At 38.8% G+C, this 18,186-nt stretch overlaps 2 protein-coding genes across 12 annotated transcripts in view; one reads left to right on the top strand and one right to left on the bottom strand.

Annotated features, from left to right (window-relative positions):
• ZBED3 (zinc finger BED-type containing 3) overlaps positions 1-11,512 on the top strand; it is a 38,202-nt gene extending 26,690 nt beyond the window's left edge. For all 11 annotated transcript variants that reach the window (XM_069096263.1, XM_069096270.1, XM_069096274.1 and 8 more), the window contains 2 exons: positions 196-851; positions 11,271-11,512. In XM_069096263.1, the coding sequence (XP_068952364.1) occupies positions 233-851; positions 11,271-11,356 (705 nt within the window). In that variant the 5' untranslated portion in view covers positions 196-232 and the 3' untranslated portion in view covers positions 11,357-11,512. The remainder of the gene's footprint in view (positions 1-195; positions 852-11,270) is intronic.
• Positions 11,513-12,159: 647 nt separating this feature from the next.
• Positions 12,160-18,186, bottom strand: part of AGGF1 (angiogenic factor with G-patch and FHA domains 1) — a 62,697-nt gene continuing 56,670 nt past the window's right edge. Inside the window, exons 13-14 of the mRNA XM_069096261.1 lie at positions 16,808-16,907; positions 12,160-14,820 (exon numbers count right to left, since the gene is read on the bottom strand). Of these exons, the coding sequence (XP_068952362.1) occupies positions 14,620-14,820; positions 16,808-16,907 (301 nt within the window). The 3' untranslated portion in view covers positions 12,160-14,619. The remainder of the gene's footprint in view (positions 14,821-16,807; positions 16,908-18,186) is intronic.

Genomic DNA, 18,186 nt, shown 5'->3' with positions numbered 1-18,186 from the left:
ATTGCAAAAAATCTTTGACATATAAATACCAAAATAGAAGCTCTGTTGTCTCAAATGCATAACTTTGAGAAGTCTCCCATATGAAAGGAAAAAAATTGTTTCCTTGAGGGCAGAATGTTTGTGGCTACTGTCATTTTAAGGTTTGGGGCAACATCACATTTTAATTATCTTTTTTTCCCTCCCCTTGATGTAAAGGGCAATGATTGAGGAGTGACGAGTCAGATGAAAAAAAATGGAAGAAGGTGGCTCTTATGTTGACACTCTCCCATGTGTGGCCCCTGCAGCCCATGGCCGAGGAGCCCGATACTCGGAAGCCTGGGAGTATTTTCACCTGCCCTTGGCCCACTGTGGCCTTCCTGCCAGTCAATATGCCACCTGTAGGCTGTGTGGAAAGCATGTTAGCCGGGGCCCAGGCTTCAACGTGGGAACCACTGCGCTGTGGAAGCATTTGAAAAGCATGCATAAACAAGAACTGGAAAAGAGCGGGCACCGACAGGCTGGTCCTCGCCCAGGAGCGCCGCCGCCTCCTCTTCTACCCTCTCCGCCAGGTGTAGAGGGGGACTGGGGGCGCCTGATGGAGCAGATGGGAGCGCTGGCTTTACGGGCCAGCCAGCGGGAGAGGGAACTGGAGAAGAGGGAGAGGGCAGTGGAGAGGAGAGAGAGAGTCCTAGAATTAAGGAAAAGGGCCATTGAAGAGGAGGAGAAAGATTTATCAGAAAAGAGGCAGGAGCTTCAGGCAGAGAAGGAGGCTCTACAAGCCCGGCTCCTGGAAGTATGCCAGAGGGAAAATGCATTAGCCCTGGCCACTGCCCCTCTGTCCACCCTGATCAAAGAGGAACAAGAGGATCATGGTGAGGGCTACTTAATAACCAAAGTCCTTTTCTAGACTGTTGACTTTAGGTCATCCTGAGGCAAAGCAGAACCCCCATGCTTTCTCCCTGTTACTTAGGTGGTGGCAGGAGTAGGACATCTTTTAAGTTTCAAAAGCAAAGACCTTTCCTGGTATTGGTCACCATGAATTTATGCTTACTGGGGACACACAGAATGTTAATCTATAGTTCCTTATAGTCATTTCCACCACCCAGATCCCCTGGCTCTGATAAGTGAGATTTTTGCCTTGATGTGGCAGGTCCCAGACCTGGGTTACTGCCTTCCCTGCTCTACCCCACCCCCCCTTCCACGTTTAGGTCTTATCTTCCTCCATTAGAATGTAAGCTCATTGAGGGCAAGGATACTATACTTCCTTGTTTGTATATATCCCCAGTGCTTAGCACACTACCTGGTATATAATAAATGCCCCATCTGTTGCAGGGTATGGTTTTGTAATACAGTGAAACTCCTCCAAAGAGGCCATATCCCATCTGAGATGAGTCAGTGAACATTAGAACTGAAACGAGGGCTGCCGGCCCTTTCTGAGCCCTGAGCCCAGAACACCAGAGTCATGTACAAGGCAGCTTCAACCACCTGCAGCCCACTACTGTGCCCAATTACAGATAGTCTTCTCACTCTCTGTGCCTGTCCCCAGATGATCAGATCAGTCCTGGAAAGCAAGGGTGCAGGTAAAAGTTGTACTTGCTTTGCTTCTGTATTAGGATAAAGCATTCAGGAGACGCATTTCCCCGGGGTCTCCTCAGTCTGTAGACTCATCCTCCCGGTTCTTTGGCACCCCTTTCTCATTATGTTTGCCTACCCACAGTCATCTTTTTCAGGAAAGCTTTTGCAGTTGTTGTTCAGCTTTTTGTTTGTTTTTGGCAAAGATACAGGAGTGGTTTGCCATTTTCTTCCTCCAGCTCATTTTACAGATAAAGAAACTGAGGTAAACAGGGTTAAGTGACTTGCCCAGGGTCACAGCTAGTAAGTGTCTAAAGCTAGATTTGAACTTAGGAAGATGAGTCTTGCTGAGTAGGACTGGCTCTCTGTCCACTGTGGCACCACCTAGCAGCCCATGCTTCCGCTAGCACCCTAGAATGCCTCACCCTGTGGCCTTTCACACAATTCCCAGCCTGCTGTTTTCTTTATCCTGTTCCTGGGCTGCCAAGAGCTGCTTGAGAAAACCACAAAAATGAGACCAGCATAGATTCTTACTCTCCAACCTTACCTGAGCACTCACTGATGGCTTGCAATCCTTTTATTGAGGTAGGTTTTGTTTAGAGGGGGGTGTTGGCTTTTATCAAATCCCCAAGTTCATCCATTTCACTCTTTCCAGAAACTCAGGCTCCTAGACTTATTCATATATATATATATATATATACACCTCATCCTCATCAAATGACCACTTCCTGCTCTGTTGAAATTAGGACCATCAGGTGTGAGTTCCCCAGAGCCCTTTCATATCAGAGATCATTGTCTCTTTATTCTCTCTTTCCTTCCTTTCTCAAAGAAATCACTCAGTTTGCAAGCATTTATTAAATAGCCAGCAGCTAAGTGTCTTAGAGGCCTGGGCCTGGAGTCTGGAAGACCTGATTTCAAATCTGGACTCAGGCACTTAATAGCTGTGTGACCAGGGCAAGTCACTTGACCCTGTTTTCCTTAATCCACTGGAATGGGAAATGGCAAACCATTCCAATATCTGCCAAGAAAACCCAGTGGCCGGTATTGCTGTAATATGGTCCATGAGGTCACAAAGAGTCTGACGTTACTGAACAACATTAAATGGCCAACTACAGGTTAAACACTGGGATTACAAAGATAATCACCCTGCCTTCAGAGAACTTATATTCTACCAGGAAGAAATGAGTTCCTCTTATTCATTTATTTATTGTGGTTTTGGTCCCATTGCCTCCCTCTTTTTCTAAGAATACGTCCAACAAATATTTCTCCTTACTGACATTTTGATCTTTTCTACTCTCTCCTACCCTTCCATGTACAAATGCATTCAATTTATCTTCATACCAAAGAAAATTCTCAACTCTGATAATTGTCCCAGGTAGTATCTACTCCTTTCTTCATTCCTTTTACTGCCAAACTTCTTGAAAGAGTATTCTGTTGGTTTTTTGATGTCTACTTATGTATTCTAGGATCCCTTAAAAACCAGCATCCATCCCTTATGTAATGTCTCCCATATATGTCCCTACTTTTCTATTATGACTGCTGCTACCATAGGTCTCATCATTTTTTCCCCTTTTTGCCTAGACTATTGCCTCCTAAAAGGTCTCTCAACCTCCAGTCTTTCTCCTCTATTCTAAGCCATCCTATACAGTGCTGTCAGAGAAATGGGTCAAATGTATGGGTCATGGCATTTCACTGCCCAAATATTTTAGGGGTCCTCTAATACCTCCTTGATAAAGTTCAAAATTGGTCTGCCTGGTCTTGGTGACCCTCTGAAATCTGATCCCAGAATTTTCCAGCTTTATTTCCTGCTACCTCCAACAAGTAAACTTGAAGGGAAGGATTGGTTTTTTGGTATTGCTAAGACCTAGCATGATGCCCAATACATAGGAGGTGCTAAGTAAATATTGAATGAATGAGTGAAGACTACTCTGCTATGTGTAGCCTGTGTTTCAGTGAAACTAGATTGTGTACTATTCATAAAAGAACCCCTTGCTTTTATATGAAAAGACATAGAGACCACCTAGCTGCCTCCGTGACAATGGGCTTACTAGCTATGATTTTAACTAAGTCCCATCCCTCTGTGGACCTAGTTTCTTACTCTGTAAGAGTAAGGGGTTCTTAAACCTTTTTGGTATCACAGACCCTTTTGGCAGTCTGGTGAAAACTATAGATCCCTTCTCATGAAACTGTTTTTAAATGTGTGGGATTACAAAGCAAACCAAGTATATTGAAATAGTTATCAAAATTCAGGGAAAAAAAGTTTATGGACCACACCAAAGATCTAGAACCCCTGGCTTAGATGATCTCTGAAGCTCCCTCCCATCTTTAAATCGTATGACCTTTTGACTAAGGCTAAGGACCATCCCAGCTAAATGCTGGGAGGTTCATCTCCAGACAAGCTTGTGACTTGTTTGGTTATAGTAACACACAAGAACCAAATACTATGGGGGTAGAAGGAGGGCCCACCCACACTGATGAAATCACAGACTTTTCAGGTCCTGAAGACATAACAGGAATAAAATCAGGCACATGCGTAGTTTAGTGGAGATTTTAGTTAGATATAAACCTGACAGTTTTTCTAAAATAGCGTCCATATGTCAATAATGAATTTTAAATAAATCAATAATAAATTTTAAAAGCGATTACAAATAAATCCAAGAAAATTTAACCAATTATAAACATTTTCTGCCTGTCCACTTTACTGTTCTAGAGACTGACCTTTCCCACTGATGAGGGAATGTTGGCATTTATTTAAAGCCTTTCCAAACTACCTCTCCAGTCTTCGTACACATTACTGCCCTTCTTGTACTGCAGAGCCCAGCCTCCTGGCTCTTTCCTCACATGGTATATTGCCAATGCCGCCCACAGCAACTGCTATGAATATGCAGGCATATTTCCAGAATTGAATCGCAAGATAGAACATACTCTCTTCTTTGAAGACAAAACCAAGATATTTATTCATATACTAGAAAGCCAGATCCACCATGGTAGTAAAGAATTTGATGCACATTACCAGTGCAGGCAGCACTGCCATCCCCAAGCCCTCCCTCCATCAGGCCTCCCCACAAACAAGCTCCATTAGACAAAATGGCCCTCTCTCACCCAAGCTAGCTGCTCTGCCTTCTCTCAGCTCTACCTCCCTCTCTCAGTTCCTGTTCCATCCATTCAGTACCCTCCTCCCATCATGGGTTCCATGTAACTCAGGCTCAAAACAGGTCACACAGGCCTATTAATGGGCAAGAAGATCTTCCCATTCCATTAATGATACATTAACCATACACATGCACCTTGCTTCTGTTTTCTTGCTTTCACCCAAGCTGTCCCTCAAGCTTGGAATGTATTCTGTCTTCATCTCTGTATTACAGTCTTGAGTTGTTTTTTTTTTCTGAGCTCAGTTTAAGAGCCATTGTCTAAATGAAGCAATCTCTTATTTCCCTTCCCACAGTGACTGTCATTCCCCCTGGAAATTGTGTTATTTTGTTTTGGGGGAGGGTTTCATCATACCTGGGTTCTAGATGACCATGTGGAAGCTTTGTGGGGGATGGGGAGGGGCTTCCTTCTAGCTATATGTGACTCATTGCTGAGGACTTGTCCTTTGAAATATCAAGGAAACCCCTTTTTTGACTGTATCCAGAAGAGCTGATGACTCTGTGGATGCAGAAAAGGGAGCAGCCCGCCCCTTCATCTCTTCATCTTTTTCTTTCTACCTATAGATTGCATTGAGACTATCAATGGTCAATATGTGCTGACTAAAAAGCACATCAGGCTAGGCTAGCCTGAGGCTGTGTTTGGGTGCTTCAGATCTTAGACAAATAAGTATCCCAAGGTGGCTATGTCCAGGTTTGGAGGCAACCTTGTGAAACAGTGGTCCAGAGACCTTGGGTGCAATTGGATTAGATCAGTTGACTGGTGGAAAGAGAAGCTTCTTCATCAGAGAGGACAGCCATGAAACAGAGGGTTTACCTGAGTCTGGCTGTTTTACCTGCAGAAATATTAGAAGTTGTGTATACAGGGCAGAGCTGAGGTGAAATGTAAAATGCCTTATTAGTGCATCTACAGACTGCTTTTCTGATGAGGTTTACATTATAGCTTTTCCAACAAGTAGCAATAGTCATTAAAAGTTGTTACTGAATCCTGTTTTAAGTTTGGTTTTGTAGATATGTGCTTAAGTCTTTCATGTTTAACATGACTCATTTGTATATATGAGTAAACCAACTCATCCCTATTTCATATTATACATCAAGTACCTTTCTCCTTTGGTGGGGGGATGGAGAAACTTAAGTCTGATTTACTCTAAGGAAAACCATCTCCCAGGGCACTGGGGTAGTAGTCTTAATGAGTCATCTTTTAGAGGATAGGCTCCCTAGGACTGAAAGTCATCCATATTGCATGCCTGGGTGTGAAGGTACAGCATATGAACTGGGCCCATTACTCCAGCCCATGTGTCCTGTCAAGGCAAATACATACATTTTGTATATACTTATATGTGTACATGTTGTTTCCTTCTACAGAAGATAAGCTCATTGAGAGCAAAGATGTTTTATTTTTGGTTTTGTTTATGAAGAATGCAGGAAATTTGCAAAAGACTTTATTTGAAGGTCTACATATAGATGAGGAGATTAATGTGCCGTCCTCTTGTTCCACAATATATATGGAAATGCTATTTTAGAAAAAAAAGAGAAAGGCAGCTATTAAAGCAACTTTTTGTTAAAATGCAAAGAAGAGAATAAAATTAATGCCAGAAAGCATAGACAAAAAGAACATCTTTGAAAGCTACAGGTTGAGATTACACTTTAAAACAAAAAGCCAGATAGCTGTACATGATAGAAATCTATAATTTCATGGACAATCCTTCCCCACCAAACCCATCATTCTATGTATGTGGAAATATTTGATTTGTTCATTTCAGAAACAAAATAAATTTTGAAAAAAATATATCGCATGATGTTTACTGTGAAACAAACTGAATGAAAAAATTAAAAAAGCAAATTGACTGTACAGAAAGCCAGACTGAGTAAAGAGTCTTGCTCCTTGTTTCTAGCTGTACTAGAAGCTGCTGTCTGACCTCCCCCCTTGAACACAACAGGAATTACCGACACCTGTTCAAGTCGAGTGGTGACTGGGATTTACCTGAGTGATCAGATGAGCTCCCTTCTCTCTAACTGTCCAGAGACACAGTGACTTGCTGTTGTTTGTCCTTCATTCTTGAAGACTGTGACATCAGGGAGATGATGCCATGACATGCAAGTGAATTGGATTTAAGTGAGGGAGGACTGTGCAAAGTCAGCAGCTTCACTTTCTCCTCTGGAGCCATCTGGGTCCATCCAGTGGCAAGACATAGATCAGTAAGATTGGAGATGGTCCCAGATGCAGTGGGAGACCTTGGCCTTTTAAGCTAAGGTCTTTTCCCAGGTCCCAGGTTGACTGCCAAAAAGAATGTAAATTTTGATACCTGAAACCTCAAAAGATCTCTTGGGGTTTACAAGCTAGATTTCTTTCTTAAGGACCGTGCCTTAAATCCAAATCACTCTGGCTGTCATTGATTGGCCAACAATAGGTACCAGCCCAAGCCCTACTAGGTCATTGCTTTGGCCCAGATGGCTCGAGTGAATGTAAATAGCAATTGTTTCTGTTAGGGCCAGAAACTCTGAGGGTCTTCCTGTCCTGGAATTTTTTTTTCTCTGCCTTATTTCTTACCTAACTTTAATCATCAAAAGGGTGTTAAAAACTGAGACCTGTTAAAGATAATTGTATATAAAGGAATGACCCTAACTGGATTCCTTGAGGTTTTTATTCCACTTGTTAGCTGTGCTTACAGAAGATTCTCTAACACCACAGGTATATTTTATCCTCTGCTGCTGGAAACTTGAATTCTGTCCCTACTCCCCCTGCCCCTCCCCACACACATATACTCACTTTAATTTTTTTCAATCAATTTTTTTTGTTACCACCTTCTGTGGTTTCCCTTGTCTTGGCATTCCCACAATTTGAACCCAGGGTCCCCAACAACTATTCTATTTCCAGTATATAGCCAGTGTCTGTCACATAGTAATGACTTAATAAAAGCTTGATTCATTGCTTTACATTGACTTGCTTCTTCAGACATGCCACTAGGAAGCGTCGAGTCTCTACCTCCTGCAGACATTTGTTTCTGACCTGCCTTCCTTCGTGGAAGGCAGACCCAGGGTCTGTTAGTGACCACCTTATCACATGCTGTCTCCCCTGGGAATCAATGTAATTGAAGGGAGGCCTCAGTCCCTCTAGTTCCCTTTATTTCTGCTACTGCCCACTATGTGTCCTAAGGGAAAGTCTGACTGGTAAATCTCATTTGCCTAACCATGAGATCTTTGTCAGTCAATGCAAACATAGGAAGGTTCAGAAGAATATCTGTGGTCCAACACAAGGAAACAGAGCGCACAATGAGACAGTAAAGCCAGCCAGGTCTATGGGGGGCATATGGGATGAAAAAGTTCCTTCTCAGGAGAAAGGGCACTAGTCTTGTACCTGTGGGTACCAGGGAGTGCCAAACGTGGAAGCTCAAAGTCTTCTCTTCAGGAAGAGCCTTCACAGCCAGCATGACTCAGTCTTTTGCATAGTCTCAAAGGTAGCATTTAATTTTTTGGAAAGAGCCAAATGACATTTGAAGGCAAGTCTGGTGAATGAGGTGGAAGAAGTAATTCCATTTGAGGTGTTTTTTTCCCTTTTAAAAACGTGACTAAAAGACAATAAGACTGTTTTTTTTTTTTGTCATTCATAAACTCACTCTGATAGTGCTGTATGTAAAGTTTAAGTAAAGGTACCATGGTCATTTGAGAGATTAAAAGCCCATTTTTACTGAGTTAATAGTGTGAATGTATGCAGACAGTATTGGGGGTAATTGCATATTTAAATACTATTAAATATTTCTTTTTATGAAAGCCTTGATTATGATATTCTCTGAAAGCTGATTTCATATTATTAGAAGTCTTTAAACCATAACATAAAATGCTAATGAAAGCTTTATTATTTCACTATATAGTCTCCTGTGACTTTGATCAAGATAAGTAATGATCAGGTGAATGACTTGGCAACCTTCCTGGCCTCGGAAGTCTTTTTATATAATAGGATACTAAGTAAAACTTTGTCACGTGTTAAAATACATTTGATAATACTCCAACTACTTCCCCAAACCATCTTCTGCTTCCCTGCCAATGAAATTTTAATGTAGATGAAAACGGATAGCTTTTTTTTTTTAAAAACACTTAAGGCCTGCAGGAATTTTTGCAGTCAATAGCCCTTATTCCATAGACACAGTACCTACAATTTAAATTCTCTCCTACCTCTCTCTACAGGGGCTTCTTGACTTATGCATATCAACTCAAATTTCCAGTTTAATCATATTTGAGGTTCATTATTCTGCATATATCAATATTATATTGCCTGAAGCTAAAATTCATTGAGCATGTAGTGATTCACTTATCACTAAGCAGTTATTTGAGAATATTCAAATAAATTGAAGCCTCCTCAACAGTTCTACCATTCTGTCAACACTGCATTTGTTCAGGGTTATAGTTGAAGTCCAAACCCTTTCCTACCAAGGGCCCATGGCTAAAATTGAGTCCTGTAAGCAGCTCCTTGGGTTCCTCTTTCTATAGGACTCAAAAGTACAACCTAGAGAAAAACTGAAAACAGGGGTGGGGGAGTGAGTGAAATTCTTTACTTTCTTTTGGGTCCTAGACCAGTGGTAACAAACTCAAATAAAAAGGGCTAGGTATTGACTCTAAAAACCATAAATTAACATTATGCTGTATTTTTGCTTTAACATTTCCCAATTACATTTTAATCTGACTCGGGCCATCCTCTTGGGACTTTTGGATAATACCCTGGGCTGCAAGTTTGACACCTCTGTCCTAGACCATGGAGATAGCTGAAGTTGTTTTGTCTTTAGCACATAATTTTTTTGTTTTGGAGAGGTTTGAGCTGTATCAGAAAAAATGTGTAGTCCTCTAGCTTGCTGGTCACATGACCTAGAAGTCCTTTCAATCTGTGACACTTGGCATGGCATTTTTAATTCTTTGGAGGAATTTATATTCCATGTTGTGCTCCCATACAGCAACACTGACAAAGTGTTAATATTACAAAGATGGGCATGCTTTCATGAGAAGCTTGGGATCAAGAAAAGAGATTTGCAATTTTCCAAAGGCAATCCAACCCGTGCTCCTCCTCCTGTTCAACTCTAGGTTCTTTATTTGTACTGTTGACCTAGACATCGATGCTGACGGATAAGCTCTATAGGGGGCCCACCAAAATGCACTATAGTCTTATATATTAGTTGTCTGTATATCTTGAATATCGAACCTTTTACATGTATGTATATATATATATATATATGTATTTTTTTCCTTTATAATCAGATTTTATTAGTTCTTGTTTGGTCATCTGCACACAGACACTATAAACAATATTGCACATTTTAAAAATGCTAGAAAAGTCTAAGAATTATGTACTTGTAATCCTTTTCTAAACTGTTATTCCAGTGACTTCCTTACTTTAAGTTTAGGGACAACTCTCCCTAAAAAGAGGTTATCAAATACCAGTATCCTGAATATGGACAAGGTATCAAGTCTTTACAAAACAAAGTTCCACTAATTCTGTATTTAATAAAACTACACCTTTTCCAATCTTCTATAGCTCATTAACAAAGTTACTGGGGAAAAAACTACTACTACTATCAAAGACAATGTCACAGGTAGTACACACTTATGAAAGGGAGATTCAACATACCAGAAAACAGTTTTATTTAGGAAACAATTGTACTGAAAGACAAGGGTACAGTTAATTAAAGTAAGATCTTTAAAATTCAGGGTCACAACTCCAAATTGCTTGCTATGCTTCATTTAATATATGAAAACTGCTTATGGAATGTTAAGCCTATGCAGGACAGTCAACAACTTTCTAATCAACACTCTGTCAATTTCTTCCTATATTGAAAAAATAAACAAAAACTACAACCAATGGAATTAACACATGATTTCAGCTCTTTAAATTTCTAAATGAAGTCACTTTATATTGGCTTACACTTAACTAAATATGTTTTAAAAAATTAATGTAAGGTGGAACTACTTCCTTCTTTAAAATGTGTTTTTAGAGCTACTAAAAAGCTGGAATTTACAAAAACAGGTGTTTTTGTAAATATTCCTCTGAATTGTACAAGAAAGTAGTAACAATGACAACTGTTAAAGACTTGGTAGATGTTACTCAGGTTTGCATTCTTTTTCTCCTGCTGAACTGGGCCTCTTCATTTTTAGTTTCTCTCGTTTCTTGGGAAAAGTCATCTTTATTCTCTTCTTTGTCAAGTCAATTCTGCCTGTTTTCTTTTTGTGTCTTTTTTCCCCTTGTGTGTGAACTTTTGGTCCTCAGATTTATCCTTCCCTGCTGTCTTTTTGGGCTTAGGTTCACAACCCTTGCAAGGATTGGTTCAGTAAACAATATTGCTGACCTCCTCTTGGGCTCCTCCCTTGCTTCCCCTTCTGCAGAGCTGACTTTTCTCTTGGGGATGTTGACTGTGAGTGTGGATCAGCTTTCTCATGCAAGTTTTTTCAATTTCACAAAAACCATATATTTTATCTCTTGTAATTGCCTCACTGTTGTTTTAGTTAAGAATTCAAACACCCCCTAAATAGAGCTGTGAAAAGGTAATTGATCTGTTTCTCTTACTTTTTTTATCTTTTAATACTCAGGTCACATGTGGAATATAAGAAGCTGGCCTATACCTAATTTCTGCCAGACTGCTTTTCCAGTTTTCCCAGGAGTTCTTGTCAGATAGGGTCTCTTTCCATGGAAATTTATGTTTTTAGACTTATCAAACATGGGGCTAAGAGGTACTTTCAAACGTTGCAAAATACAGAACACCTCAAGTATTCATCAGAATGTGCTTTTGGGATGCTGTCAAACATATTCTTCCCACATTTGGAAAATACAGCCTTTGAATGTTTTAAATATCTCCAAATTCTACAGCTTATAAAAGCAGTACAATCATCGCTTGACATCTGTAGGTTTTGGTTATTTGTGGGCTGGCCATCGACAAATGGGAATTTTTGGAGATTTGTGGCACACAGTGGAAAATCACAGATGATGCACATGTGTAAAGACAACTAAAAAGTTTTTTAGTAAGTTACAAATGCATAGTGTATATTAATCCATTTTGTCATTTACTATCATAAATGTATACACAAAACTTATTATAAATTTAAATTTTGTTAAAGTTTCAGGGTGCTACAAAACTAATGTCTCCTCTTTGTGTCTCTACCATCCAAATTCAGTCACGTGATAAATCTGTGAAGCACACTGACAACTGCAAAGAGTCTGCATAGTGTGTGAGAACTAATCTCTCTTGCTTAGAAACTGCAACTTTTTAGTGGATGTAGTGTATTGTTTTACTTGTTTTATGTGTTAAGTAAACATGATCAGAATTATCAGAAATACAGGTTTGGGGTGAGGCCTAGAATTATTCATGTTTTTTTACATTCAAGAGGGTGCTGTGTGCCAATCCCAGAGAATGTCAAGGAACAACTATTTAGAAGTATGTCAAATCAGGAAATAAACTTATACACAAAAGGGTGAAGAACATTGTTGTAATTCAGAAAAACTTCATTTTATCATGTCCATGATAATAAAAATGATGCATCAGAAAGAAGAAATTGAAAATGAGATTGATTAGACAAAGGTTCACATGGCAAAATTCCCTTCCCCTGCTTCTGTGCCCTCCTTTTTGGGCAACTGAATGTTTACTACACTTGCTTGACATTGTAGAGGATGTGAAGTTCAGAATATTGAGACTTTCTTTTGTCTGAGATATTTACTACCTGTTTCTCAAACTGGCCTGGAAATTAAGATGCTAGATTCTGCAAAGTTCAGTAATCTGCAGCACCACTTTATAAGAACAATATAAAAATGTAAAACATTTAGAAGTGATTTCAATTACTAAACTTAATTCAAGTAAGTTATATTTTAAACTATATAGTTATGAAAACTGTATGAGCAAACATTTTATATGCTTAAGTAGACAATCATTTTCAATGTGTTAAAGGGTAGCAAAACTGAGGTACATTTCAAGTTTCTCCTCAACTCTGAATTTTATACAAACAAAAATGTAAGTAGGAAGGAGGGAAACTGCAATTTTACAATGGTTTCAAAATTTCTAGTCTAATGGTAGTGCATGGCAAAGACTTGAGGTTATATATAAAAACAGAAATATGAAAGGAAGTCATATGAATAGACTCCAAGGTGAGAACCCTTTTGGGATCTGTTCTGTACCACATGCATTTGATCCATATCGTTGAGATGACTAGAGCCATTTTAAGTTTATAGTACCTGAAGGCAGGCAGAATGCTATACCTAAAGAACACCACTGATCAGAAGTGGATCCTGTCTGGGTTCCTTTACTGTAGCCTGGACTAGCAGTGGTAGGGTAGATCTTAACACCAGGATCCATCTGAATTTGTTGGAAACAAAAGGAGACTACAAATTTAGCCCAAATCTATTTCCAAAACCACTGGGCCCAGTGGTTCAGAAGCTGGTTAATTTAATAAGTCTAGAAGGGACTTATCAAGGGAAGTCAGTTTGGTCACTTTCTCTTTTATCTTTAAGATTTTACCTTTTTTCTTTTTCCTCCCCATCTCCAACTACCACAAGCCTAGAAAGCCTAAAAGGTATCCATCTTGGCTTCACCTTGTAAAATGGCCTCCTCTCTATACATATTCTTCTAAAGGCTCCTCCTGCCAGAACATCTTCTCATTTCCTATTTAAATTATGAAGACTTCTCCTTCTAGTAGATGTAGGAGCATCTGGCTGCATTAATTAGTAGAAAGCAGTCAGCTCCTCCATTAGTTTCACAGAACAGAAGCGATATGAAAATAGAATGGAAAGCAAAGAAACAGAGATAACCTGCAGAGCAGTGACACCTACACTCACAAAGCAGGACTGCAGTTCTACAAATATTTCAGAGGCATTTGCTGCCAAAAATCCTTATTTTCATACAAGTAATGATTTTCTTCCAGTTCTACTGCCACAAGTGGCAAAATTTATTTAAACATATGGTTCAATGAATCACACCATTTAATGTTACAATAGTTTTTATTGAGTGTAAGAACATATTCAATAAATATTTTGATTTTGAGGCCTTTATTTTGTAGTCCATTTTTCATTGGAAATCAGATTTACCTGGCACAAACTCCATTGCCAGCAATGGATTTATCAAAAAGACAAATGCCAGGACATTAAATATTTCAATACTGTATTCAATTGTTTACATCTGGACACCTTACAGTTTCCAAACATACCAAATGTAAATGGTTAATATGCTGTACAAATCGACACATTCTTCATAGAAGAAAACAGGAAAATGCTAATTTACTACAACCTGTTCATTATCTTTTCAATAATGTTATTTAGGTTATCTCATGGATAATAATATTCACACACAACTAGCCATATTTTCTCAATATCCTATCTAATTTCTTACAGGACAAGTGAGAGAAGTGTGTAGCCACAATGGTTTTGTGTGAAGTCAGAGATGCCCCTTCTTTATTTTGTGTTTCATAACTATGACTACACATGAAAACAAGTGTACATTTTAAAAAGCCATTCATATTTGTATGGTTTTTGCTTCCCTTTTAAATTACAAAGAAAATGAGATGTTGTAAAGAAGGAACTGCAATGTAAAAGACAAGGTAATTTTCCTAGTTAGGTGGCCTTTTAAAGAAAAGGAGAATTCACTAATTTATGTTTGCTTTCAATTATTCACATCTGTGCTCAGTGAACTTAAGTTCACTCAAAAAAAACATATGGCAACTTAACTCACTGATTAGTTTAACATTAAGTATTTTAAAAAAAAAGATGCAAATTTGACCAACATAACTAAATAGTCCATAGCTTACCAAATTTTATTACATGTCTCTGAATCCTGAGAGGGTAAACTGTTAGTCCATTCCCTCACACATACACACTTACTTAAAAAATAAAAATCCCACAAAAACCCAAAATCTAAACATTTAAGAGCTCTGCATTTCTTTGTTCCAGAATGGAACTTCACTCTGCAGTGCCTTTTACCCGAGGCATGACTCCTGATGCATCTTTTTGTAGTTTAGCTTCTGGGAAGTTTCCAGCAAACCTCTCTCTTGCTTTATCCCAATTCTTTTTGTTTTTACTTTGGAAGAGTTGCACATCTTCAATTGAAGATGGTTTCCCTGTCCCCAAGCCTGCATGTGTCCGTCTCAGTTGAAGCTGGATCTGTTTTAAAAATTCAATAATCTTATTTAAGAGCCACCATATAATTCTAAATAAATTGAAATTTGCTTTTTAACTTAGCCCTTGAATGGAGTTATATGATTTAAGACTGACACAATAAGAATGATATAACATGCATCAAATATATGTAAGGCCACACACCACTGTGCATGTAATTTCCTATCATTTTTTCCCTATATCATCATGCTTTGTCATGAAATCGGGACACACTATACTTTCCTAAGTAACTGTCTAATTTCATCTTGAGATGTTTCAGAATGCTATTCCCAACAGTGACTAAAAGCAGAAGCACTAGTCATCAAACCCCTGCCTGGCCTCCAACTAACATGTTCAGCCGTTGGGTTGTTATTTTCCTGAAAAGACCTGAATACCATAGGGAAAATTCTACAATCGGAACCTTAAAGAGAAGATGTTTTTCATTTTCTTAAGGACTATGGGTCGACCAGTTTGACTGGGGAAAAATGAGAAAATTTAAGTTACAAATGCATTGAAAAATCACTCACTCATTATTTAGGGTACCAAGTGATTATTATGGAACTTGCAATGAGGAAACCAAGACCTAGAAAGGTCAAGTAACTTGGTCAAGGTCATTCAATTACTGAATAGCAAAACTAGGATTCAAATTAAGTATCTAGGACGCACAATGCCACACTGCTCCTCTTTGTCTCCTAGGTTTTCCATACCTTCTCTACTTAATGAACTGTACACAGGATCATAGGCTAACAGAATCTGCTTATCTATAAACTGAACCGAGATTCATTTAAAAAAAAAGTGAATTGTACAGTTTATTTAAGGCCTTCTTTCTTGATGAGGACAGTTGGTATAGTACTGGAAAAGCATTTGTTAAGTGCTTCTGTATTAACACAAGTATAACATGGTGCTAGGTAAGGGCACAGGCAGAAAACAAGACAGTTCATACTCTCCAGGAGCACTCACTTTATTTGTGGGAGGTATTTATTATACATATAGGAGGCTTTACCTATGAAAGTTCAGAGCAACTTAGGGTGCTAAAGGCAGGTCAGATGGCAGTATCTGAAGGCCTAGCAGGTATATCAGCAGGACAGAAGGTAGGGCCCAGTGATCTACCATATTAATCAAAGGACTGTAGTTGGTTACTCCTTAATCATTCTTGATGTTAGCAGACATGTTCCCCACAAACTATTAAGAAGTAGGTAGTAGGCAGGGGGTCAGAATGAAGGAAGGTCCTGAGTTATCCCACTGAAGGATGGAGGGAGAGGTGATGGAAGAGGAAGACGGTTGGTTTGTCAGTATCCTGTTCCCTGTTGGGATTCAAGTGTCTTCAGGTGGGTTGGGGTAGGGAAGGAGATATATAAAATGTTAGCTGCTAAGTATGAGCCTCCTAACAATAATTCACATTTGTATAGGAGTTTGTAAGTGATTTCTTCTTCTTCCTCTTTTTTTTTTTTTGCTTTTTGGGGGGCAACTGGGGTTAAGTGACTTGCCCAAGGTCACACAGTTAGTTTTTATGTTGTGTCTGAGGCTGGATTTGAACTCAGGTCCTCCTGACTCCAGGGCTGGTGCTCTATTCACTGTACCACCTAGCTGCCCCTTGTAAGTGATTTCTTCACAACTTGGAATGGATTTTTAAGCCAGAGGTTTTTAAACTTTTTTTGCATCATGGACCTGTCTGACAGTCTGGTAAAACCTAAGGGCTCCTCAGAATAATTTTTTAAATGAATCAAATACTTAGGATAAAAAAGGAAACCAGTTACACTGAAGTATGATGATCAAGACAGAGGTTAAAAGAACCTGGTTGAAACAGTAGTATGGGGGTTCAGCTCCTGAATGTTCAGGCAAGCAATTAAAAAACTCAAAATTGAGGCACATTATGGCTCAATGAAATAACATTTGCTATTCTAACTTTATACCAGGAGTTCCTTTAAAACTTTCTTCTTAAAATAAAATTTGTACTGGCAAGTAAATTAGGACTTGAAAACAGAAGACTTACTGGAGTTTTCATTCCTCCACCATCCTTTCCTAGGCCTTCTCCTTTTTTCCAACCCATCTTCTCCAACATCTTCCGACCTTTATTGTTGTCATTGATTTCACTTAAAGGAATATTAAAAAAAATTACCTGGCATATAAAGGAGAATTTAAAACATTTTTGAGTAATAATGAATGACAATACTAAGCAATTGGCCTTTTGTTACACTGCAGTCTGTCCCATATTTCTAGAATAGAAAAGTTATTTTTAACAGCAAGGTTCTGATTCTTAAGAAAAGCAATCTTTGAATAACAAGCTGAGAATGTCAAACCACTGGTTTTCTTTAAATTTTTTTCTTGACCTCTAATTCAATTTTTTAAAATAGTCTTCAGATTCCCAAACAAGTAGTGCCCCACAGAGATTAAAATCCAGTCAGAGTTAAAAGAAAAAAAATTTTTCTCTTGATATAATCTAATAGGTAATATAAATTAAATAATTATGGTTTGCATGCTAGATTTCAATTTTAACTGAATTCAGAAGTTCTCTTCTGAGAGAAAAAAATGATTAATAACATTTAAACTAAAAAAAAATGACACATACTGTACTTCTGCCCACATTTTTGTTACAAATTCAAAAGCTCCTTCAAAAAAAATTAAAGGAAAAAAAGTATTACTAACATGTACAATTGTGTTTTGTCTTGCAATAAGGATGTTTTGCATTAGCCTATTCTCCCTCTAGATGTTAGGTACATGAAGTAAAACAAACTAAATCTACAATAACTTATGTGAAATTAGTCTCAGATTGTAGAGAGTGTACATTGTGGAAAAAGAGTTTTGAGGCCTCTCCATTGGAAGAGGTGGTTTTCCTTGCTAAAAGTAACAGTGGAGAACTGCCCTGAATCTCAGCCCCTCTGACTCATTCAGGGCCCTGCCCCACCAAGACAGTTTCAAGTTCTTCCTTTTTGCTGACTCCCTCTTCTGCCTCCAGAAAATATTCTGCCTGACCTTTACATCTTGCTTATATTATCATCCCATTTCTTTTTCTAGCATTCCTCTCTCCCATTTCTGACTTCTTTTGGTCTCCTTTGCTGGCACATCATCCACATCATGTCCCTTAATTGCAAGTGTTATTCAAGGCTCTGTCCTAAACCCCTTTATCTTTTCTCTCCACACACTTTCTGTAACTTCATGAGCTCCCATGGGTGCTACATATCTGCGTGGTGATGATGCACATGTCTGTATCACTCTATAAATGGCTTGCATCCAGCCTCACTCTCTCCCCTGGGTCCCAGGCCGGCATCAATTGCCTATTGGACATTTCAACCTGGATGTCCTAGAGACATCTTAAACTAAATATGTCTAAAATTGAACTTCTATTTCTTCCCAAGCCATCCCCTCTTCCAA

Source organism: Petaurus breviceps, unplaced genomic scaffold (assembly GCF_028583685.1).
Source record: "Petaurus breviceps papuanus isolate PSGF00001 unplaced genomic scaffold, PetGlider_PUasm1.0 229, whole genome shotgun sequence".
In the NCBI taxonomy this organism is placed as follows: domain Eukaryota; kingdom Metazoa; phylum Chordata; class Mammalia; order Diprotodontia; family Petauridae; genus Petaurus; species Petaurus breviceps.
The sequence above is the reverse complement of the archived record's forward strand: the minus strand, read 5'-3'. Positions and strand labels throughout refer to the sequence as shown.